The sequence below is a fragment of the Peromyscus eremicus genome, chromosome 6 (assembly GCF_949786415.1).
Source record: "Peromyscus eremicus chromosome 6, PerEre_H2_v1, whole genome shotgun sequence".
NCBI classification, from domain to species: domain Eukaryota; kingdom Metazoa; phylum Chordata; class Mammalia; order Rodentia; family Cricetidae; genus Peromyscus; species Peromyscus eremicus.
In genome coordinates this window covers 74,353,343-74,377,435 of record NC_081421.1, presented here as the reverse complement: position 1 = coordinate 74,377,435, position 24,093 = coordinate 74,353,343, and the positions used below count along the sequence as shown (strand labels likewise).

At 44.9% G+C, this 24,093-nt stretch overlaps 1 protein-coding gene across 2 annotated transcripts in view; it reads left to right on the top strand.

Moving 5' to 3' along the window:
- Positions 1 to 428: 428 nt before the first annotated feature.
- Cd101 (CD101 molecule) overlaps positions 429 to 24,093 on the top strand; it is a 37,647-nt gene continuing 13,982 nt past the window's right edge. Inside the window, exons 1-7 of one of the 2 annotated variants that reach the window (XM_059264921.1) lie at positions 429 to 471; positions 9,852 to 10,232; positions 11,441 to 11,857; positions 14,305 to 14,691; positions 18,202 to 18,579; positions 19,290 to 19,694; positions 23,274 to 23,684. In XM_059264921.1, the coding sequence (XP_059120904.1) occupies positions 429 to 471; positions 9,852 to 10,232; positions 11,441 to 11,857; positions 14,305 to 14,691; positions 18,202 to 18,579; positions 19,290 to 19,694; positions 23,274 to 23,684 (2,422 nt within the window). Of the gene's footprint in view, positions 472 to 9,851; positions 10,243 to 11,440; positions 11,858 to 14,304; positions 14,692 to 18,201; positions 18,580 to 19,289; positions 19,695 to 23,273; positions 23,685 to 24,093 lie in introns of both variants that reach the window. The other variant, XM_059264922.1, reaches the window with a different exon arrangement.

Here is a 24,093-nt window from a genome sequence, read left to right as displayed (position 1 = left end):
GGTGGAATCCGCCCCAAACCCCAGGCAGCCTAACTCTGGAGTGTCCATCTCCACACCTCTTGTGACCCTGAGTTCATGTTTTCCAGGGGGGCCCTCTCATACTTCCTCAAGAGGGGAGCAGATCATTTCTCGGTGCTCTTTATTCATTCAGTTTTCTGGAATTCCTTCCTATTTAGCCAGGAAGAGCCCCGGCTTCTCTCTGTCTGTGTGTGTTTACTTTACCACGAAGCTAACTAGTCATTTCACACCCAAATCTGAGTGACGATGAGTGTAACCACCTTTGCTTTCTGCAAGCCATCTCCGTCCCTCAGTGGGCTCAAAACCACACCATAGCTTCCTCTTTACCTTTGCCGTGACAGCACAGAATTTTGTCACTCGGCTTCTGAGCGACTTCAGCGACGCCGCCCCGAAAGGCTGTGCTGGTCCAGATGGCAGGCGTCCTGTGTGTGGCATCTCTCTTTCTCTCTCTGGGTAAGTCTTAATAACTTGGATGTTTCTACCATCACAGGAGCTTGTCAGCCAGAGGCTGCTGGGTGAGGAAGCAGGACAATTTGGTCTTCACAGGAACAACTGAGTTACAGACTTCTCACTTTGTGATCAGCGTTTACTTATTGGGGACAGTTTTAGGCTTCCCTAGATGGCCTTGTGATCTGGGGCAGTGGAACACTTTGTTGTATCCTGGGTACCTAATATCTTTTTTTTAAGTTTATCTGTCTTTGAGCTTCGCATGTCCCTGACTTTACGTCACCTTCCTATGGGAGAGGAAGAGGTTTTGCTGCCACACGAAGAGGGCTCGAGGTTTGCCTGATGTTGGGGTGTAACTAGAAGAGTGTGCCTTGTGGGGGTGGTTGGGTAGAAGAGAAGGTGATGAGAGCACTCTGAAGTTTAGGCCAAGCTAAGAGAAGGTTCTGGGCTTCACTGAGAGCTAAAGGGAGGGACAGAGAAGGACTAAGAAGATTAATTGGCTCTGCTAAAGGCCCTGTGAGGCCTTTATACATGTTTGAAAGGATATAGGAAGGAAAAATTTGGAGGTAAAGGGAAGAAGCAGATGAACTGAGCAGGGAATAAAACATTCCCTTACTAGGTAGAGCACATACCCCGGATACTGTGTGCCATATACAAAGACCATCCCAGAATAACCTATAAATGCAGATTATAAAATGCATGCGACTAGAGAATTAACTGACCATATTGAAATAGAGCTATCAAAATATTTTCAATAGCCAGTGTGGGGGCATCTGTAATAACAGCACTTGGGAGCCCAGGAGGCCAGCCTGAGTTACATAGTGAGCCCTATCTAAACAACATTAAAAAAAAAATTATAACGTATTTATTTCCTTTATTATTAATGTGCTATACAAGATCTGGAGGATATCTATTAACCACCAACTTCAGAGAAGTGGTGGGTATGAAGAGAATATTTTAATATGACCACAAAAATTGTCATATAATATGCAGATATCTGTGATTTCGTGTCTACAATCACTGAAGGCCATAGGACATTTTCATTGGAGATTAATGAAAATAAAAAATGTCAGGTCTTTTTCTCACCCTGGTTGACGATCTCTTTAATCCTATCTGTGGGTTCAAGTTTAGAACTTTTTGTTTCCCAGAGATGGAGTGGAGTTTGTGCAGAGACCTGGACAGCTGGGATGAGGGAGGAACTGGGCCAGACTGTAGTCAGTGTGGCCAAGGAAAGGAAGGAAGAAAGAAAGAAAGAGAGAGAGAGAGAGAGAGAGAGAGAGAGAGAGAGAGAGAGAGAGAGAGGGAGAGAGAGAGAAAGAAAGAAAGAAAGAAAGAAAGAAAGAAAGAAAGAAAGAAAGAAAGAAAGAAAGAAGGGAGGGAGGGAGGGAGGGAGGGAGGGAGGGAGGGAGGGAGGGAGGGAGGAGCCCAGCGTTGAGCATGACCGGTTGACCAGCAAGCACTGGTGAAGTTGAACCAGGCTCAGCTCAAAGAGCATATGGGTGAAGATCAGACCAGCGGCCCGATGAGGAGACAGGAAGCCTGCAGAGGGATGGATGTTTCTGGACCATTTGCCAGGTGACTGGCACCTGCTAGCACCCTGGCAGGGCAGGCATTGACGGACAGGTGCCTTGGTGGGGTCCCACATGAACTGCTGCATCTATGACCCTGTTCTGTCATCTAACGAGTCTGCATTCTTTGTGTTTGGTGACTGTGCATTTGCCTTGTGTGGGGGTGCAATGGGTTTGCACTGGACAGCGAGGCAGAAAGTTGCACATCCTCGTTCCAGTTTCTAGGATTTGTTTTTAGTTGTCTGTTTTTGATAAGCATGCTGAGAGGTCTGGAGGAAGGACCATTATTAACCACACAAATTTAAGAAAGGAGAAGCTAGGCTCTTTCCCCTAACCACTGCCACGGTTGCCTGACCCAGGTTCTGCATTTGTTCCTTCTAGACTTCGACTCCTATTAAGTTCTCATTTTGCACGGAATCAGTTTTTACAGGAGACATGCGTAAGTCGGGAAGTAACTTGAAAGCCTATGCCTCATTATAATTATAGAGAGGAAATGAAGGAAATTAATGACGATAAAGTCATCAATCACGTTGTTTGGCAAATCTAGTCTTTGTCCTAACTTTGTTGTGTTGTTTTATAGTGTGGGGACTAAGTCTCCAGGACCCAGCACCTGGTCGCCATGTCCTCTACCACTGAGCCACACTCAAGCCTCAATTTATTATTTTAAAAAATTAATTATTACTTGTGTGTTGTATGTGGACACATGTGGAGTCAGGGGACAGCTCTGTGGCCTCAGTTCTCATCTAGCTTTGCATGGGTTCTGGCGATTGAACACAGGTTGTCAGGTTTACCTCATAAGTACCTTTACCTGAGGAGCCATCTTGCCAGACTCTTTTTATTTATTTATTTTCTATGAAACCGAAAGACTAAGTCATGAATTAGAGTATGACTCTTGGACGCTAAAGCAGTGGGCAACTGCTCCCGTGGTCTTAGCAGTTGGACTTGCCTGCTCCATCTATCACCTCCGACCCTGACCAGCTGCCCGACAATTAAGCGGGCCATTAACCCAAGAGGCCTATGGAGAGGGCCTGCCTTTGTGTTGCTGAGACTGTGTTCATGGAAGAACAGAAAAACTTAGCACGCTTTTTCTGGGTGGATGATGTCCCAGCCCTCCCCACACACCACAGAGCATTCAGTGTGTAAGGAAAGAGCAGTTGTTTGGTATGTTGGCTGGTCCCTAGGTCGGTTTTGTATGAGGTGGAACTACTTCAAATCCTTTTGTTTGTTTTTGAGAGAGGGTCTCACTCTGAGACCCTGACAGGGCTGCTTTGTGGCCTGAATGTTTGGGTCCTCTTGGTATTCTCCTGTTGGAACTTTAACCCCAGCGTGGTGGTATTGGGAGATAGGGCCTTTGAAAGGGGGTTGGCCCAATGGGTTAGTGGCCTTACAAGAGATTGGCAAGACCCAGCTAGTCCCTTCCATGTGTGAGGACACAGCTAGAAGGGACATCCACGAGAATCAGGCTCCCACTGATATCCAATCTACTAGTGCCATCAGTAATATTAGAATGCCTACTCTTTGCGGCTGTTCCTAAGGCTCTTCACCATTTAGGTTTTTGTTATTGCTATGAACAAAGACATAGACCTTTTCAGAAGTGGAAGAAAAAGTGTTGAAGTTTCCCAGATTATTTACCCATTTAATTTTGCAGTTCTGGGGTTAAATTCAGGGCCTAGTGCATACTAAGCAAGCACTCTACCGTTGAGCCATATCCCTAGCCAGTATATTTGAGATGGAAATAAATGATTTCCAGAGGCCAGTTCACAGGGATCGCACACTGAAGTGCCTAGCTGTCGTGTCTCTAAGTGCTATGTCAGGGCCTCTCTCTTCCTCCTAGAGAGGATGGTACTGCAAGGGACTGGCTGTTGCTTTCTCTTTTAGTAGACGGATGATTAAGCTTTTTGCACAGTGACTTTTGTTCTTGTGGTCCAGCCTCTTCTTCCTCTTGCTCTCTCTGGCTCCATCTGTCTCGTCCGCTTCACCGATGCCTCTGCAAAGGTGCCCTTATCCACCCTACCGCTCACGATTGGTCCCCCAGTCAACCTTTCTAGCTGCCGTCCTGGTCTGTCCCCTAACGATGTCATGAAGTGGTTCATATGTCCCGCAGTCACTTCTTAGCCTCAAAACCACCGCTGCTTCTGCTTTCCTGGAATGTCTTACAAAGCTCTGCACAGCAATCTAGTCATCTGACTCAAAGGACTCTCCTAGTTCCTGCCCGCCAGCAGCCCTGAGCAGTGCTGACCAAGCCCTTTTCTCTTGGCACCTTCTACGTTGGTTTCCAAGCCCTGTTTGATGGCTGCCTTCCCACCTTCCTGACTTCCCACTCTGCTTCTGTATGTCTCCACCCATTTTCTAAACAGAGATTCTCCTTGGCCATCTTCTTCAGAGTCCCTAAAACTTCTGAATATTACATGTAGTGGACCTAGTCTGCATCTACAGCTCAGGTTCAAGGACTTGCCAGGGCAGTGAGAAACAGTGGCCATAGCCGTAGATCAGTTGGGCACTAGCAGGTTCAAGTCTGGCCAAATCACTGTGAATTCTGACATTACTAAACACAGGAATAACAGAATTTTGAAAGGGTTGAATTACAAAAGTTTCCAAAGTCTACAAGAGTCTTTAAAGTAAAATGCACGTATTTAAATATTTTCCCAAATGTCTTTTGATACCTTTCCTGTTTATCCCAGAGCATTCAACTCCCTGCCTCCAAAATTAAATGCATTATCTTCTCGCCCACCCTTGAATACACAGTAGTAATTCTCACTGATACTTTTTTTTTTCCTGCTGAGTGCCATTATTCTCCCAGGCAATTTTATCAAACATGGGTATCTGATTTCCTCCAACCTCCTGTCCCTATGTTCATCCCTCTACACTGAAGCCTCCAGAGCCCTAACCTCTACAGATGTCATCTCCACAATAGCTCTTAAGGTACGGCCCCTTTCTTTCCACCCCTGCAGTTCATCCCCCCTGTCCTGAGCTAGAAGTTACCTGATGTCAATTTCCAACTTCCACCATTCTCCACACAACCATCAGATTGCCTTCACTAAGATCCTCTGACACTCTCGGTGGATTCCCTATGGCCTAGGCAACTACAAACTGTTAACCATGGTAGTCAAGCTCTTCCTGCTGCCAGCCAGGCTCACACCCACCCATCAGTCTTCTCACATGTCTTTCCCCCAAAGCTGACCACTTCCTATTTCTGAGCAGATCTTTTCAGTTCTACCCACACCATTGTGTCATAAAGTCTTATTCACCTCAAAGGCTCTGCCTCCCCTTGGCATGCAATCCTCCCCGTCCTCCAGAGTCCACTCCCGATGACATTTGTGCTAGCTACTTTGTGTCACCTTGACACCAACCTGGACATACCTGGGAGGAGAGAATCACAACTGGGAAGATGCCTCCATCAGACTGCCCTGTAGGCATCCCCATGGAGACATTTTCTTGGTTGCTAATTGCTGTAAAAGGCCCAGCCCGCTGTAGGCAATCCCATCCCTAGGCAGGCAGGCCTGGGCTCTGAACACCAGCCTGGAACAAGGCCAGATAGCTGAATTTCTCCAGCCTCTGTTTCAGTTCCTACCTGGAGCTCCCACACTGGCTTCCCTCAATGATGGACTGCGGGTTGTAAGTTGAATTGCGTCCTCTCCTTCCCAAGTTGGCTTTGGTTAGGGTGTTTGTCACAGAAACAGAAGGAAAATAGAGTAGCATCCCTTCCACAAGCCTCACTTGTGTCCTCCTCCACCCCCGAGTCACGACCTATCTGCTATCTTTAAATTTCTCCTGGGTCCACTTGTATCTTTGCCGTAGAAGTGATTGCCGTTCTAACTGGCTAGCTCATTGAGGCTCAAGATCGGAGATGACTCCAAACTCATCTTTTTATGTCAGTCTCTCAAGGATCAGAAAGACTCTAAGTGGCCAAATAAATATTTATTGAATTGGCAAAGAAAGCAGGGGAAATGAAGTGCTGGTTTCCACAACAGAAACTTTCTAATGTGCGCTTATTTCACCAAGAAGTGATGGGAAACTTTGAAGAAGCATTGCCCAGCTGCCCAAAATAAAAATAATAATATAACATGTCCTGACAGAAAAAGATTAATGGTGCCTTCAAAACTATACTTAAAAAATGTTTATTTAGCCAGGTGGTAGTGGTGCACACCTTTAATCCCAGCACTAGGGAGGTAGAGGCAGGCGGATCTCTGTGAGTTCAAGGCCAGCCTGGTCTACAGAGTGAGTTCCAGGACAGCCAGGGCAACACAGAGCAACCCTGTCTTGAAAAACAAAACAAAATGTTCATTTGTACATATGTATGTCTATGACCATGTGTGTACATGTATGTATGTGTGTATATGTGCAAGTGTATGTGTATATGTGTCCATATGTATGTATATGTGTATGTATGTGTGCATGTGGAAGCTAATGTCAGGTGCCATTCTCAACCTCCTTCTACCTTTTCTTTTTTTCAATATTTTTGGAAATTAAAATATAATTATATCATTTCCCCTCTTTCTTTCCTCCTTCCAACCTCTCCTATATCCCCCTACCTCTTCTCAAGCTCATGGAATCTTTTTCTTTGTCATTGTTACAGGTATGTATACATGTGTTTGTAATACATATATATGCATAAATATATAAATACAACCTGCTCAGTTCATTTCATATTACTTATATGTGTATGATTTCGTGGCTGACCACTTGGTGTTGGAGAAACACTTAGGGGGCTCATCCCCGGGGATGAATATTTCTCCTGCTCTCAACAGTCCTTAGTTGCCTGGAGCTCTTGGTCTATGACTGGGGCCCAGTGAGATTTCTTCCTCCGTGTGAGCACGTCTACTGGTGTTGTCTTCGTCAGGTCTTGTTTAGACACTTGTATTGCTGAGGTGTGGGTGGAGCTCCCCTGTCATTTCCAGAAGACAAGTTCTCACAGCAGATTTCCTGGTCCTTGTATACTAACAATCTTCTGCCCCCCGCCCCCCTTCATTGATGTTACCTGAGCCTTAGATACAGGAGCTAGCTGTGTTGTTGGAAATGGCCACCTCATGACCACTTGTTCTTTGCATTTTGACTAGTTATGGTTTTCCGTAATGTTCTCCTTTGGTTGCAAAGAAAAGTTTATTTGATGAGTAATGAGAGTTACACGTATCTGAGAGTTACACTTATCTGTGGGTATAGAGATAAATATTTAGAACGTAATTGGGAATTATTCTGGCTTAGCAAAATGGCAGTAGTAGGTTCTTCTCTAAGATCCATGATCTCACTAGCCCTGGGCAGTTGGCTGGGTTGCCAATACTTAGCAAGATTTCTCTCCTGTTCAATGGGCCTTAGGTCTGATTAGAGAGCTGTTGGTTGCTACCAAGATATGAGGGCCAGTATTGCATCCTTAGGATATCTTGCCAAATTGGTCACAGCTGGCTGTCTGCCCTATGCTTAGAAACAGGATCTGTCACTCTACCTGGGACTCACGATTCAGAGAGATGAGCTTGCCTATAAGTCCCTGGAATTCTCCTGTCTCTGCCTCCCCAGCATTTGGGTAATAGGTACACCATCACTGTGTCCAGCTTTTACCTGGATACTGGAGTTCAAATGCAGGTCCTTATGCATGCACAACAGGCATCTCCTCAGTTCTAAAAAAATATTCTCATGGTGAAATGTAGTATGTTAGAAAAGGTTAATAAAACATAAATGTGAAGTTTGACAAACAAGCAGAAAATAAATCCCGTGTAATCACTACAAGGTTCAAGAAACATTATTAGGTCCCTAGAAGTGCCCACCCATCCTGCCTGTACATCATCAGGACATAATCCTTCCCCTCAACTCACTCCTGACTCTCAGAATAACCACTTCCTGACTTATGATTTTAACCCTTATGCATCAACTAAACAATACAATATGGTTTTGCCTATTTTAAAAAAAAATTAATTTTATGTGCTTTGGTGTTTTACCTGCATGTATACCTGTGTGAAGGTGTCAGGTCCCCTGGAACTGGAGTTACAGATGGAAGTGAGCCACCATGTGATTGCTGAGAATCGAACCCAGGTCCTCTGGAAGAGCAGTCAGTGCTGTTAACCGCTGAGCCATCTCTCCAGACCCTATTTTTAACTTTATAATGGATAGACTTTCTCTACATAGTCAAAGAGATTCAAATGTAGTCTATGTCTGATTAGATATAATTCTACATGTTATTGCAAAAAGTTATAATTTTTATTTTAAATTTCTTTATATGATTCCATCTTATGGTACATCACCACAGTGTGTCTGTTCTACTGATGATGGACGTGTAGGTTACCCCTTGTTTGGGGTGACATTGAATAGTGCTGCCGTAACTATTCCTTCATATGTAGCCTGGTGCACAGTGCCCCCATTTCACTAAGGCTGCCTAGCTGAAAATGTTTGAAACTTCCTGTGTAGTCCTTTTCTGGTAAGTAATAATATTTTTTCTAATGTGGTCTGATTCCTATTTATAGATATTCAGCACACAAAAAAGTGTGATATAAATATATAGCATTGAGATTTATGAATACTTGAATGTATTTTTAAATTATTACTGGAAATGTGTGTGGTTGGGTATTGATTAGTTTCTTGGCCAGTTTTAGTTGAGTGTATTCAGATGCAGTTTTTAAGTTTTCAGTTGATTATATCAAGTCATCACTTACCCCCATGTGGGGGAGGAAGCCTCCTTCTGGGCCTTCAGATAGTTTCCACTTCTCCTCACAAGCTCTGCACTGTCTTCTCTCTCTCCCCACAGGAGTCTCCTTAACTCTTTGTCCCTGCTCTGCTTCTCTGGAGCCTACACTGAAGGGTTCTATTCTGTCAACGCCTCTGTGCTGACCAGAGCTCCCCATGGACCCTTTGATGTTATTCAACCCTGTCTTGCCTTCAAGGGTTCCTGGACCCTTGTAGAAGACCCTGTCCACCCCTTTGGAATCATTGTCACTGGTCTCTGCTCTTTCAGAAACACAAAACGAGATCCCTTTCAGTATTAATAAATAAACACGTAGTAGTTTCTGGGGGGAAAAATGCTGAATTAAAAACATTTCTCTATAGAAACATGACCTTTTGGTCACGTTTTCTCCTTTAGAACTAATAGTCTGAGGTTTCAATTAAAAAACCATCCTAGCTGAAAACCATGAGTAAGAAAAGAATTCAACTCAGAGCAAAGAACCTGCAGAGCTTTATAAAGCATCCCTTTCAGAGTTTCCTAGAAAAGGGAAAGGGCCTTTCTAAGACGTCAGAAAGCAAAATAAAGCAAAAGCAAATAGAAAACTCTTTGCAGACGACAGGAAGTGTTGCTACCACTTCCGGTCCTCATTTTATCTAGTCTTGCATCAGACGTGGCTGAGAGCTACAGATATCTCCAGCCAACCAGCAAGAAAGACTAAGGCATTGAGAGCAGAGCTGAGGACTTTGCCTCTCTTGAAAGCCCTTCCGTGAGAGAGACTGTGTCTTGGAATTTGAGGTTTGAGGAAGTTTATGCTGTGTTGCCATAAAATACTGCAAAAGGTAAATTATCAGATATTACATTACCTTTCAAGTAAGTCCATTTAGACAAACTGCTGCTTTGTGGATGTGGCCTTGACTCGTGGTTGAAACTAAACATTTTCAAAAGGAGACTAGAACTATGCAAGCTTAAGTAGTAGAGGGACGCTGAGCTCACTGAGCTATTCCTCTGCCGTCCAGCCTGAGGAAGGCAGTGAAGATTGGAGGTGATTGTAGCTAATAACCTACAGTCTCATTTACCAGGATGGTAATATAGAGGACTATGTGATGTGGTACCCCGGGAATCAGAGCACTCATCTATTTTTATTCCCCTTTCTTCCTCCTACTTGCAAGCTAAGCTCAGCATCGGCCAGAGGGAAGTAACAATTCAAAAAGGACCTCTGTACAGAGCTGAAGGTTACCCTGTCAGCATCAGCTGCAACGTGAGTGGTCATCAGGGGCCTTCTACGCAGGATTTCCAGTGGTCTGTTTACCTGCCAACAGACCCGACCAGGGAAGTTCAGATCATCAGTACCAAGGATGCCGGCTTCTCTTATGCAGTGTATGCCCAGAGGGTGAAAAGCAAGGAGATCTATGTGGAGAGGCTGCAGGGCAGCTCAGTCCTGCTGCACATCGCAAAGCTCCAGATGAGGGATGCTGGCGAATATGAGTGCTTCACACCCAACACGGATGGGAAGTACTTTGGAAGTTACAGTGCGAAGACAAATCTAACTGGTGAGCTCTTGCTAGCCAGGTCCCTGGCAAGCCTGTCTCTGCCATCACAATGCTCTGCCCAGGGAAAGGCTTTCCATTAGTCTGTTTGCTCTGGATGAAGAGCCTACCAACCACTCCGAATATTTCGGAGATGTGTTACAAGTAGGTGTCTCGTGTTTTCCCAGTGACCTATCCCACACAGATTGAGCCAGTGTGGGGGGTCTTCCCAAGACCTCTACTCACAAATTGATGGTGGCAAATCATTAGATGGACCTTTGCATGTCCCCGCACCTCATACTATCTTGCAACTTGATAAGGGAGAGATGGCACTAATATCATAGGTGATGTCATTCACTGCAGAATGATGATTTTCCAACCACCATTTCCTAGCACGTTTCCCTACAGGGACAGTTCAGATTCTTGCAACTGTCATATGCCTGGACTATCTAGCTTTCTTTTGCAATTTAGCAGACTCCCACACGAACTTCAGGATGCAGATTCAACATTACCTCCTTTGCAAAACCCTTTAGAGTGCCTCAGGGCATATCCCCCAACTTGGTTCTTCTTAATGCCCTGTTCACACTGTGATTACCAGCATTCACCCAGTTATGCCATAACTGGCTATTTATATGCACGTCTCCCACCACCTTCTGAGCTCCTGGGAACGCTCAGCTCTTAGAGCAGTGTCTAGAGTATTTGGTGACTCAGCCTCAGGGCTGGATGAGCTTGGACCGTATGGCTTGCATTTGAGAAAGAAGAGAATGGTAGGGTCCTAAGACCGCTGTGAAAACTTCGGGAAATAGTGCATTTGGGGTCTGAATAACAAATCACATGATTTCGGATCTCTGCAATAGAAAAAGCAGGTTAGAGTCTGGGGAGGGAAACAAAGCGATCCGCTCATGCGCATCTAGTGAGACACCACGGGTTGCTGAAGGCCAGAATCCAGGTCTGAAGCACCAGTGCTCCCCCCCTGGCGGCTGAGTAGCTAACCTGGCTCCAGCCTAGGCTGAGGAAGCAAAGCCAGGGTCCTACATCACTAAGCCACTTGCTTTGCAAAGTTCCCATGCTCCCTCGGCAATAGGGAAGGCCCATGTTAGGAAGGCATCTGGCTGGGAAAGCAAGCTCAAAGGATGCGCTTTGTGGATGAGGTTTAGACGCCATCTTCCCTTGAGAAGGTCTAAGGACACAAACACGAACCAGTCAGATGATCACTGTCGCTTTGTTTCCAGTGATTCCCGACACCCTGTCTGCCACCATGCCCTCCCAGACGCTCAGGAAGAAGGAAGGCGAGCCGTTAGAACTCACCTGCGAGGCCACCAGAGCAACGGCTCAACATACCCACCTCTCTCTCACCTGGTACCTGGTGCAGGATGGAGGAAGCAGCCAAGCCATTGAGATCATTTCTCTCTCTAGGGATTTTCTATTGGCCCCAGGGCCCTCCTATGCAGATAGGTTCGTGGCCGGTGACGTGCGGCTGGACAAGCTGGGAGCCACCTCCTTCAAGCTGTCCCTGGGTAAGCTCCGGCCCTCAGATCAAGGCCAGTTGTTCTGCGAGGCCACAGAATGGATTCAGGATCCAGACGAAACGTGGACTTTGATCACAAGAAAGCAGACAGATCAAACAGCTCTGAGGATCCAGCCAGCAGGTAATTATCTTCTCAGAAAACCTGTGAATTCGCTGTCAGTGAGTAAGTAAGTAGGGAGAGCTTTTTTTTTTTAACTTTTGTTGACTTTTCCTAAAAAGTAGATAAAAAAAGTTAATTTTGTTTTTGTCATTTGGGAAGCGTAACTGAAAAGATGCTCCAAAATGTTCCATTTTAGCTCTGCTCGTGGGAGATTTTATATGGGACAAGAAATATGAAAGAGCTAGATTGATGCTATAAGCCAGCCATGGAAATGATTTTATAACCATGTTTATCAGGCACTTTGTAAGCATGTTATTTATATTTTTTAATTGTAGTTCCAACAGTCACCCCATAAGGTAGTCATCCCCCCATTTTAAAAACAAGGAACCCCAGCCGGGCGGTGGTGGTGCACGCCTTTAATACCAGCACTCGGGAGGCAGAGCCAGGCGGATCTCTGAGTTCGAGGCCAGCCTGGGCTACCAAGTGAGTTCCAGGAAAAAAGGCGCAAAGCTACACAGAGAAACCCTGTCTCGAAAAACCAAAAAAAAAAAAAACAAAAAAAACCCAAAACAAACAAGGAACCCCAGTTACAGACACACTGAGTACATTCCAACCCCTACTGGGGAATGGAGAAACCTACTTCCAAAGTCTAATCTGCCTCTCTCTGAAGCCTACCTACCACAGGCAGCTGGGCCTAAAAGCTGCTCTAATTTCCAACATGAAACCTCGTCCCTGTTGGTGATAGGATGTTTTTCCACCAGGCTTGAAATTGTCACCTTACATGATCCATTGACATTTCATCAAAAGTAGACAGATAGGCCTGGTAAGTTTTGGTCTCCTTAGGTGCACTGGTCCAATAGGAGGGCCAGTTAAAACTGGGAGTATCCACCGTTGTTGTGGAATATTTGTTTAACTAGGCAAAGATGTGTTACATTTGTTTATGCTGCATTTGTTTAACTATGTAAAGCTGTGCTGCATTTGCATTAATTACATAAAATTAACCTGGGCTCCTAGAGGCGGGGTTAACAGGAAGTAGCAAGGAGGGGGCAGATCGTGGGTCTTTCAGTTCAAGTGGGGGGGGTGAAAGGAGAGGGGCTTCTGGGGACACCAGCAAAGAGAGAACATTAGCAAGTTGCTATCTAACTCTCTGAGTTCTCAGGTTTTCACCCTAGCCTTTGAATCTTGAGTGTTATTAGAATGATAGGGTTTAGTTAAAGCTACCTTTAGTGGCAGCAACAGAGCCATTGTCTGGAGGAGCAGAATTCCCCCCAAGCTATGGCCTGAGCAGCCTGGAGGCCAGTATTTTAAAGGACAGGCACTGTGAGGAAGGTAAAACAGCTTTTTGGTGCCCAGTATGGGGTACCAAATGTAGCAGGCTTTCTTGGACCGCCAGGCCCCAAATCATGACATGGAGACTTATTATTAGTTATGACTGCTCGGCCTTAGTTTAGGCTTGCCCCACCAGCTCTTATAACTTATATTAACCTATTTCTCTTCATCTATGTTTTGCCTCAGGGCTTGTTACCTTTATTCATTCTGTATGTCCTACTTTCCTGCTTCCTCTGTGTCTGACTGGCTGGCCCTGAGCATCGCCCTCTTTTTCTTCCTCATTCTCTCTCTAGCCTAGATCCCTCCTCCTCCTTCTCCTTATTCTCTCTGCCAGCTATCCTTGTACTGCCTAGCTATTGGCTGTTCATCTTTTTATTAGACTAATCAGATGCTTTAGGCAGGCAAGATGAAACAAATGTAACACATCTTTACATAGTTAAACAATTATCCTGCAACACAAACAAATGCAACGCATCTTTACATAGTTAAACAAATATTCTATTCCACAACACACTGTGGAAAGGAATACTCCAGGGGTGGATAACTGACTTTATATGTTACTCTGCTCCACTACAAATCATCCTGTGGCCCTCAAGTATCTGATATGCGCTCATTGGGTCCTACAAGGCTGTATCAAATGTGCTCAGAAGTTAGAAAAATTCTACTAGCTCTTTCTTAGACAAATGAACAAAGTAAGAAATAAAGGCAGGGGTTATGGTTCAGAGCAAGCAGTAGATGCCCCCCACACAGTGATGCCCAGGTTTAATCTCCAGCACAATAATAAAAGAGAAAACCAGAAGTCATAATTTACAGCAATTCAACACAGCATGAAATATTTCACTTTTTAATTAAGGAGACATGCCTAAGTAGATACTTGACACATCTGTGCATACTTTTTACTTGACTGCTTCAAGAAAACCATGGATACTGTCCTTTCTGGGTGATTTGGAATAGTCGGGGGCCTTTGCAATTTTCTTTCACTGTGGGGCTATATTGAGTAGGGAACTCACTCTACCACAGAACTGAAAGGCTACATAAAATGCAACCATGGTATCGTTATCACAGATTTCATCCCTCCTGTGCCCAAAGGGGCAAGGAGAGTGGGCTTTCTAAACATCTGCCTTGCTTTTGTTCCCCAGCAAAAGATTTTGAAGTGGACATCACAGCCAGGAGCTTGCCTGCTGAAGGAAACCCCTTGGAACTGATTTGCCTGGTTGTGGGTAGAGGTGGTAACCAGAAGTTTCAGGGTACTTGGTTCCTCAACGGGAAGGAAATCGCCCAGATCGATGCTGATGGGGTCCTGGACCTGAAGACAGACTACAGAGACAGAGCAAGCCAAGGGCAGCTGCAGGTTTCAAAGTTAAGCACCCAGACTTTCTCTCTCAAGATCTTCTCCGTGAGTCCGGAGGACGTAGGCACCTACAGCTGTGAAGTAGCAGAGACGGTGAGGACGCAGACCGACTCCTGGCAGGTAGTTCGGAAAAAGCAGTCGCCAGTCAGCCGGGTGCGGCTGAGGGAGCCAGCAGGTACGTGACATGGGGACAACCACAGATGGTGCTCTCTTCAGACACCCCCTCCCTGGGCAGTACAGGAACACAGTGAGGGTCTTCCTATAGAGTCTGGAGTCGTCAGACTCCACTGGAGGTGAAGTAAAGGAGGAGAAAGTATCAAGACCAGCTAAGACATTTGGAGTCCAATTCCTGAGCCATGGGCCATGGGCACCTCTCTTCATTACTCAATTTCAGTTCTCTTGTCTATAAAAAGGCTCTTAAGTCCCTTCTTGCTGTCTTACGTTGTTTGAGTTTATTTTAGTTACAATTTTTGTATGCTAGGTTTTCTGTATAAAGTCCTCTGACTTTATGTGTTCGTACACATGTACACATGTACGTACATGAGCATATGCTTATAAGTGCATGAGTATGCAGCACATGTGTGTGCCGGTGTGTGTGAATGCATGTGTATATGGGAGTGTCAGGGTGGGGGTGGGGGTGGGGGAGTAGAGTCCCTTTTCCTGAGGAACACACAGCCAAGTAAGCTGACCTTGAGTTGAGGCTGGGCGGCCGTTTTTCAATTGCTTTCTGCTAATCTGGTTATGTTAACTTGCAGTGGGTCATAATTCTGACTCACAGTGAGAAATGAGGAGACAAATGAAAGCAGACAGACTCCATTCTCTGTGCTTGTTGGGATGTGGTGAGATGTCTGCTCAACTGGTCCTGAGCATCCCTCTGAGCAGGACACCGAGAGCCACTGCTATGGCTTCTAATTGTCCTCCAAAGGCTCCAAGTTTGGTCCTCAGTGTGGTGATGTGGACAAAATTAGATCATGGGAGCTCCACCCTCACGAATATATTAATGCCACCTTGGGAGACAGGACTGTGTAAATGAGGCCACTTTGGGCGCTTATCCCTCCTGCTTCCCTTTCTCCTCCATGACGTTCTGCCGTAGCTAGAGGGTCCCCACCATGCCAGTACCACAATATTTGGATTCTTAAAACCGTCAGAATACATTACCCGACCTTAGATTTTTGGTCCTGCAACACAAAACAGACTCGGGACAGCCACTGAGTTCATTCATCCTTACTTTGTGAAGATGGAGTGACTTTAACTGTGTTTCAATAATCCGGGCTTTACATAGCACCTAGAACCAATATTAGAATAACACTCTGGGCTGAGTGTTGAAGTCTAGGAAGTAAATTTGCCCAAAAGCAAAAAGTAGGGGAAGAAATCTTAATTAAAAATAAACCGAGCTGAAATGAACGCTGTTCTTGCTGCACTTGCTCATTAGGGGTATCTCCAAAGATAGCTAAATGCCCCATCTGCATTCGGCTTCCTTCTCCCCATTGGCTAGGGAGGAAGAGAACAGAGCTCTGGACGGAAGCATCTTGGTGTTAGTTTCCACACTAAACATTTGGTCTAAGTTTCTAGGATTCAGGGAAACCAATGTGGGTGGTTTACATATTTGCACAGAGCTCACTCACTAAATCTCTCAACTCCCCAGGGAAAATATCTACAAGCTTCCTTCAACTCGGTGTGTGAGAATTTGAATCCTGGAGCTCGAAAGGGTGCTTCATGGCATTCGGCTCCTGGTCGTAGGGGAGAGGGTTACCTTTCAATGCTAAAGAGAATTTTTTTTCCCCACAAGCTGGAGTCCTAACTGGGCCTAACATATAGCAATTGGAAAACTTATTAGCATATTTATTGAGGACCTTGTCTAACACTCTGTTTTGAAAGTCAAACTGCTATTTGAAATATGAGCAGTTTTTATTGTTCCATGAATATTTTAAGCAGAAGGGGACACCCACCGTCCCTGTGCCCTGCTGTGCTTCTTACCACTTACTATGAGGCTAATGGCCACGATGAATTTTTGAAGTTATGTTAGTTGAAACTAATCATGATGGTTATGTTACAGTAGTGATATTATGACTGGCCATTGCCCTTCTAATCTGCAAACTTCAGTTATGAGTCATTTTTATATTAAAGACAAAAGGCAGATAGCATGGTCGTGCCTCTGACACCCAAAACGCAGAGGCACATTTGATAATTTGCTCAACCTGCTTATGAAGATTTGTCTTTATCCTGCCTTGTAGCTGGTGTGTGCATGCCTGAAGCAGTGGAAGGGATCGCTCTCCTCTGTGGGGAAGAACAATTTGCAGATTCATTTAGATCCCCGTTAGATGTCGAATGCTGGTTCTGTTTTATTTTTCTCTTTTGCTTTGAACTACCTCCTCTGTTGCCAGTGCCTCTTATTAAACACTAATGGTAATAGCTAACCCCTTTTCAGTATTCTCTGTAGCCCAAGGCCTAAGCCCTTTGTGTGGCCTTTGTTCAGCCTTCTCAACAAAGCAAAATGTGGCTGCTATTATTACCCTCATTTTTCCTGGAAAGAAACACAAAGGCTCAGAGAGGTCAAGTGTGCTGCCCAGAGTAATTCTGCCTCTGGGTGGTGATGGTTGTTGTTGGCCTTTAGTGCTGGGCTGCCTGAGACCCGGGAGCTCCTGATGTGTCTGCATGGCCCACAGAGCAGCCAGGACAGGACCTTGTACAATAAGCATTTGTTGAGTGAATGCTTGCATTTCTCCACGTCTTAAATTTCCCATCTGTGTGCCAGCCTTACATTTATAGTTAGCAGGCACAGTAATTTAAACATAAGAAGACTATCTTTACCAATGATAAAAGATAGATATGCATCTATATATATGATGTATGTGTATATAAATATACATTTCCCCAAATTAGTAGTTCTTTTATGGTAGAATTGCAAACAGAGGTCTAATTAATAAGTTTCTTTCCCTGTTCAAAACACACACTAAGCGGTTTCAGTCTGACCAGGATAAGGTAAGTAGGAAGATGGAGAACATATTGAAAACACTGGTGGCCTTTATTCTAAAAAGCAATACAAACACCCTAATATTTAAATCATCAGGGCTTCATTACTTTCTGGTTCATTTACTCACCTTAATGAATCAAACAAAATACTATCAGATATTTGCTCAATTGGATATTCTTCAGTATGGGCTGACTGAATAAAATGATAAGAAATATAAGTATATATTATGAATCATGTATGTGTCCATAGGCTCTTCTGGTCACCTGTCTTGTTTCCACTTTATGATAATTACCTTAGGGAAATTTTATTATACACACACACATATACATATATATATACATATACATACACACACATATATATATATACACATGCACCCATTCTGTTTATTACCTATCCATCCATCCATTCACATACAAATTCATCCATCCATCCATACATACACACACATACATATATACATACACGTATACATTTATCTATTCATCCATCCATCCATACATGCATACATATACACATGCATTTATCTATCCATCCATCTATTTACAATGTAAATGTTTGGCAGATCTTTGTTCTGGGTGTGGTACAGGAGGAATCAACCAGCTCTGATTTGTCACAAATAAGTCAAGTCCTTATAATTTGCTTTCACTGTATTTTAGAAATGTTTTTGTTTAATTGATGCACTTTTCTTCCATAATCTGTAATCCGCAGCAAGAAATGTGGCTGTGTCTGCCGAGAAGCGGGCCCTGTGGGAAGGAGAGGTGCTTACCCTTCTCTGTAAGGCAGGTGGGGATGCAGGTCCTCTGTCTGTGAGCTGGTGGCTCATCCCACAGGACCAGACCACAGCCGTGTTTGTGGCTGGCATGGGGCAAGATGGTACTGTGCAGTGGGGAGTCTCTTCTCCGAGCCCTGGGGACCGTAGCAACAGAAGATTGGAGAAAGTGGACTGGGCTACCTTTCGGCTGGAGACTGGCTCTGCCATGGTCTCAGACAGTGGTACCTATGAATGCAGAGTGTCGGAGAGGCCCCAGAATCAGGCCAAAGGTTTGCAGTGGACCCAGAGGATTTCAGTCACTGTCAAATCTCTGAGTGAGTATCTGGGAAATCCTTTTCTGGGTGTGTGTCAGTCACTCCATTGTATACTGCAGTTTGAGTAGCAACATCCGGAAACCCTGCCTATGGTATACGCAACCTGAGATGAACAGAGCAGGATCTGCTTATCAGGCCTGTCGACTAACCTCTCAGAGTTTATTCATCTTTATAAAGACCATTCTAGAGTGCAACTTGTAAATTGTTCCAAGTTGAAAACAAACCCCGATGAGTAGGAGTTGACTTACAGATGAGTGGAGGCAAGGCTGTTCCATTCCAGCAGCCGCCTGGGCGTCCGCCGTGAAGTCCTTTCTAGCACGGGCAAGAGAGTGACGCTGAACCCTGGGGGTGGGGAGGAGGCCAAACACTGGCTCTGAGTGTTCTACTTGCTGAGTGGGGAGAGGAAGGAGGCCAGACCCTGGCTGTGAGTGTCCTCCTTGCTCAGTGCAGCTGTCTAAGTGGCACACTGTGGAAAACACTGCCTGTTTGTTGTGGCTGCTGAGAACAGTCACAGGCGATGGGGGAAACTTGGAGGGCTGAGGTTGGAATTCGGGACAGACTGTACTGTGGACCAACCTCTACCCCCAAATTCACCATATTCCAGGAGCACAAATGTGTGGCCCTGTGTGAAGGGTGGCATTGAGAAAACTTGGAAGTCCTGTGCTTGGACTTGGTAAACAGGAAGCGTGTCTCACTTTCACCCTCCACAGAATCAAGTTTACAAGTAAATCTGATGAGCCGGCAGCCGCAAGTGACGTTAACCCACACCTTCGACCTGTCCTGCATCGTGAGGGCCAACTACTCGGATCTCAAGCTGCCTTTCTCAGTGACTTGGCAATTCCAGCCAGCTGGCTCTGGGGCCTTTCATCAGCTAATTCGAATCACCCACAATGGCACAGTTGAATGGGGGGATGTCCTCTCCCAGTTCCACAGGAAGACGAAGGTTTCACAGTCTTCATTTCGTTCCCAACTCCAAATCCACGATGCTGCTCTGGAAGAGGCAGGGGTGTATCAGTGCAAAGTGGAAGTTTATGACAGAAATTCCCTGTACACAAGTGGTCCAGCCAGGGTATCTGCCACCTCTAACCTATTGAGGATTACTGTCACCTTTCCAGGTAAGGGATGCTCGAAATTGATCCCTGGTTTAAAAAAGAAAAAGAAGAGAATTTTTTTGGTCAGGAATGATGGTACTCACTTACAATCCCAGTACTCAGGAGGCTGAGACAGGAGGATTGAGAATTTGAAGTCAGCCTAGGCTACAATTTGAGCCTCTGTTTCAAATGGTAACAACAACAAAACTCCTCCCACTTTGTGTAAACTACAGAAATAAACACAAAACTACCCAGTCATTGTGTTTGTGGTGGTAAAGCAAGCCTGATGTGATGGCCCTGACATGAAGCTAGTGCACATGGGACGGCCACATTGGTTGGTAAGACAATGAAACACTTCCCACTGGCTAACGACTCTGTGTCCTTTCTACATCTGCCATGAGTTCCCATTCCCAACAACTAAAGGATACTGCCTGCCACAGCAGATCCTCAGGGGCCTTCCTCCAGAGGAGTCAGTCTTTTAGGTTGGTCACTGCTGGTGCCCCAACATCTTTTTCATGTTTGGAAGTGGCGGCAATCTTGTAAATTCCATTAGGATACACTTAGCTACCTCTTTTAACCTGTTAACCTACAAGAGAGAATTTGTGGTTTCCGTCCAATTCAATCTTAACTCGATAATAGATCCGAGAGGCTGAAAGTAAAACCCAGACTAGCCAAAGTTCTGCACCACCTACTCTGTGCATCACCTACTCTGTGCATCACCTACTCTGTGCATCACCTACTCTGTGCACCACCTACTCTGTGCTGCTGAGAAATATGTTAATAGTAATGTGTTAATAGTAATGACCTTGCTCATGAATTCATGCCTTAATTTACTTGTCCTTCCCTTGATGTTTGAGATTGCTTCCACAAATCTTTCTTTCCTTTTTTCTTCCTCCGCCCCCTCTTGGCCCCATGGCATGAAGCTTTCTTCCTAATACTACTGATTTCTTCTGATTCTCTTGTATTTTCCTCCTCCATTGAGTCACTATTTTAACTTTTTTGTTTTTGTTTTTTGACAGTGTCTCACTCTGAAGTGCAGGCTGACCTGAAATTCTCAATCCTCCTGCCTCAACCTACTAAGTGCTAGGGTTATAGGTGTGTGCTACTATGCTTGGCTTTTCTTTTCTTTCTTTCTTTTTTTTTTCTAAACTCAGGTTAGCATCAGACTTTTTATGTAGTCAAGAATGACCTTGAACTTCTGATTCTCTTCCACAATAGGCAAGATTTGTAGACGAATTTCTAAACAGTCTTATTAAATAAGAAACACAGAGCCAAATACAGAGGTAATAGCCGAAGAGATCAGAGCACTAGCCACAACTAGCCTTAGCTTACCACCAGCAGTAGCTTCTACAGAGAGAGCTTCTTCCTGTGTGACCTGTGTTTTTATTGCCTTCCTGTTTTGCCTTCTCATTGGTTCTAAGCCCAGCCACATGACTTCCTCGTCACTGTCTGTCTATACAGACCTCCAGGTATCTATGGTTGGTACTGAGATGAAAGGCTTGTGTCACCACACTTGGCTGTGTCCTTGACCACACAGAGACTCTGCTTGCCATATGATTGGATTAAGGGCGTGGGCTACCACTGCCTCGCTTCTGTTTATGGCTATTTGACCTCTGATCTCCAGGCAACTTTATTTATTAACATACAAATAAAATATCACATTTCAGCACAAATAAAGTATCGCCACAAAGATTTATTCCATTGAGTCCAGTTTTTTCTTTAAAAACAACCGCTCTTTTGGATTCAAGCTTGGTATGTGCTCTGACTCTCCGTGCTTTTCTAGGGTAAAGTAGTTTCTGCCCATGGATACGATCCACCTGTTGACCACTTCCATGTTCATTATTCAGGATGATTTTTCTTCTGGTTTTGGGATTCATATCTAAGTGCTTCCAAGACATGCCTGTACTCAGTGTCAGAGTGTAGGTCATCATCCTTGTCCAAAGATAGTCTTTCCATATTGTTCATGATGTCCTTAGCACATCCCAGCACCACAGATTAGAAACTGTGTCCTCTTCATGTCCATACTCCCATAGCAAGATGGGAAAGGTCTTCAGTAATCCCATGTACTTGTTTCTCCAGAGCCTCCCACTTTCCATTTTAGACCTGACCCAACCACACTGAACTGCAATTCCATAATCCACATTTACTCTCACATTCAAGACAGTTATTCAAGTTGTTCCTTTTATGTGGAATTCCTTTGCTCTCTATTCTTCTGAATGACTATTCATCTTCAAGACTCAGCTCAGTGTTGCCTCCTCCAGGAAGTCTCTCCCCACTCCTGTCCTCGGGTTGGGTAAACCTGCTGGGCCATCCTGATATTTGTTGCATTTCTGCATATCTCTGTCCTATGTGGGTGATCAATTATATAATCTGGAAGTCTTTGTCCCTGTGTTACATCTTCCTCTAGATCAGTGGCTCTCAACCTTCCTAACACTGCGACCCTTTAATACCGTTCCTCATGGTGTGGTGACCCCCCCCAACCATAGAATTATTTTTTGTTGCTACTTCATAACTATAATTTTGCTACTGTTATGAATCATAAATATCTGATATGCAGGAGATCCGATATGATATACAACCCCTGTGAAAGGGTCGGTCAACCCCCAAGGGGGTCACAACCCACAGGTTGAGAACTGCTGCTCTAAACTGCAATTCACTGAGAGGAGGTAGTCACGAAATACCTAAAATAGTCTGGTATGTGGTATAATATGTGATTAATAAATGTTTGTGGAAGGGGAATAAAGGGACCTTCTGGCAACACCAACAACCGTAGAGTGATCAGCAAGAAACGAGAATGAGACTTGTAAGATTCATTGTGCATCTTGTGACGAAGGAAAAGGCACTGGAGTCAGAAGATGGCAGAGTCCCTGTCCCTATGCAGTCCGCACAGTGCAGTGGCTGCAGAGAGACACTGTGTTAACAGCCCACACACAACCTCCTCTCGTCCTCATGTTTGCAGAGCTCTAATTAGACTTTGACAAATTGCAGATCCAGAAGCAGTTCACAGAGTAAACACCCAGAGACAGAGCACTCACAGTGTTGCCGTCTCTCAAAATGATGCAAACATGCATGGAAGAGACTCTTCTGCTTACATACAACAGTATTATCGTGGGGGGCAGAGCTGGCCTTTCCCCCAGGACTCTCCCCCTTCCCACACAGTAAGGACAGAACGAGGATGAGCAGATGGATGTTATGAAGAGAGAAACGTCAACTTGCAGTCACACAGAATTCTCACAGGCATGTCTAGACATTTGACATTGTAACACAACACTGTCATCTCCAAAGTTCACGCACAACCGAAGTTCGAAGAATGAAACAAAATTCCGTAGTATTTTAAGTAAGTTTACAGTTTTGTGTTGGGTCCCAGTCAGAGCTATTCTTAGCCACATGCAGCCTGAGAGATGAACAGAGCTCAGAGATGGAAAGGACGGCTTCATCAGATCATGAATTGTGTGCCGAAGCTGAATGAACAGTTAGGGTAGCTGCTGGGAGGGAATTTGCCCACGTGATGGCTGAAGTGGCTATTTGCCCTAGTTGATGTGCTGGCTTAAAATTCTGTTTGTTTTCCCCAGCAAAGTAACTCTCTTCATTCTTTTCATTCAGAGAGCAAACTGAGAGTGAACTCAAGCAGTCAAGTCCAAGAGCTCTCCATCAGCTCCAGCACGCACATAGAATGTGCCCTCTTGTCCCGATCTGCTGGGAACCTTCCGTTATCTGTCAGTTGGTACTTTTCTCCCACTCCTACAAATGCATCCTATCTGAAGATCCTAGAAACGGACCAAGCCAATGTCATAAAATATGGGGATGGATTTCAAACCCCTCGGAGCAAGCAAAAATTTCATTCTCAGAAAGTGTCCCAAGACTTGTTTCTGCTGAACATTCTGAGTGTGGAAGATAGTGACCGGGGCCACTACTACTGTGCCGTGGAGGAATGGTTCTTGTCTATGAATGGCACTTGGCAAAAGCTTGAAAGAAAGACTTCAGGACTCACAGAATTGAAACTCAGGCCCACAGGTAAACCTTAGAAGAGTATTGTCATAGATCTTTCCGTAGGATGGCCAGCTTTTCCCCAACAGCCTGTAGGGTGTGACTAGGAAGAGATTAAAAATACTATCTGGCTGGGCGGTGGTGGCACATGGTGGCAGAGGCAGGCAGATCTCTGTGAGTTGGAGGCCAGCCTGGTCTACAAAGCAAGTTCTAGGACAGCCAGGGCTGTTACAGAGAAACCCTGTCTCAAACAAACAAACGAAACAACAACAAAAATCTGGACTGTAGGAATAATAGCCACCTACAAATGCCCACAGGACTTGGTAGACACCAGAGGAGGGGAGGTTGCTTAAGGTGAATCAGTATGAGGTTTTGAGCTTAAATGGGAACAAGATCCCTTTGCCTGGTTGGCTTGGCAGCTTGGCAGCCCTGCTCT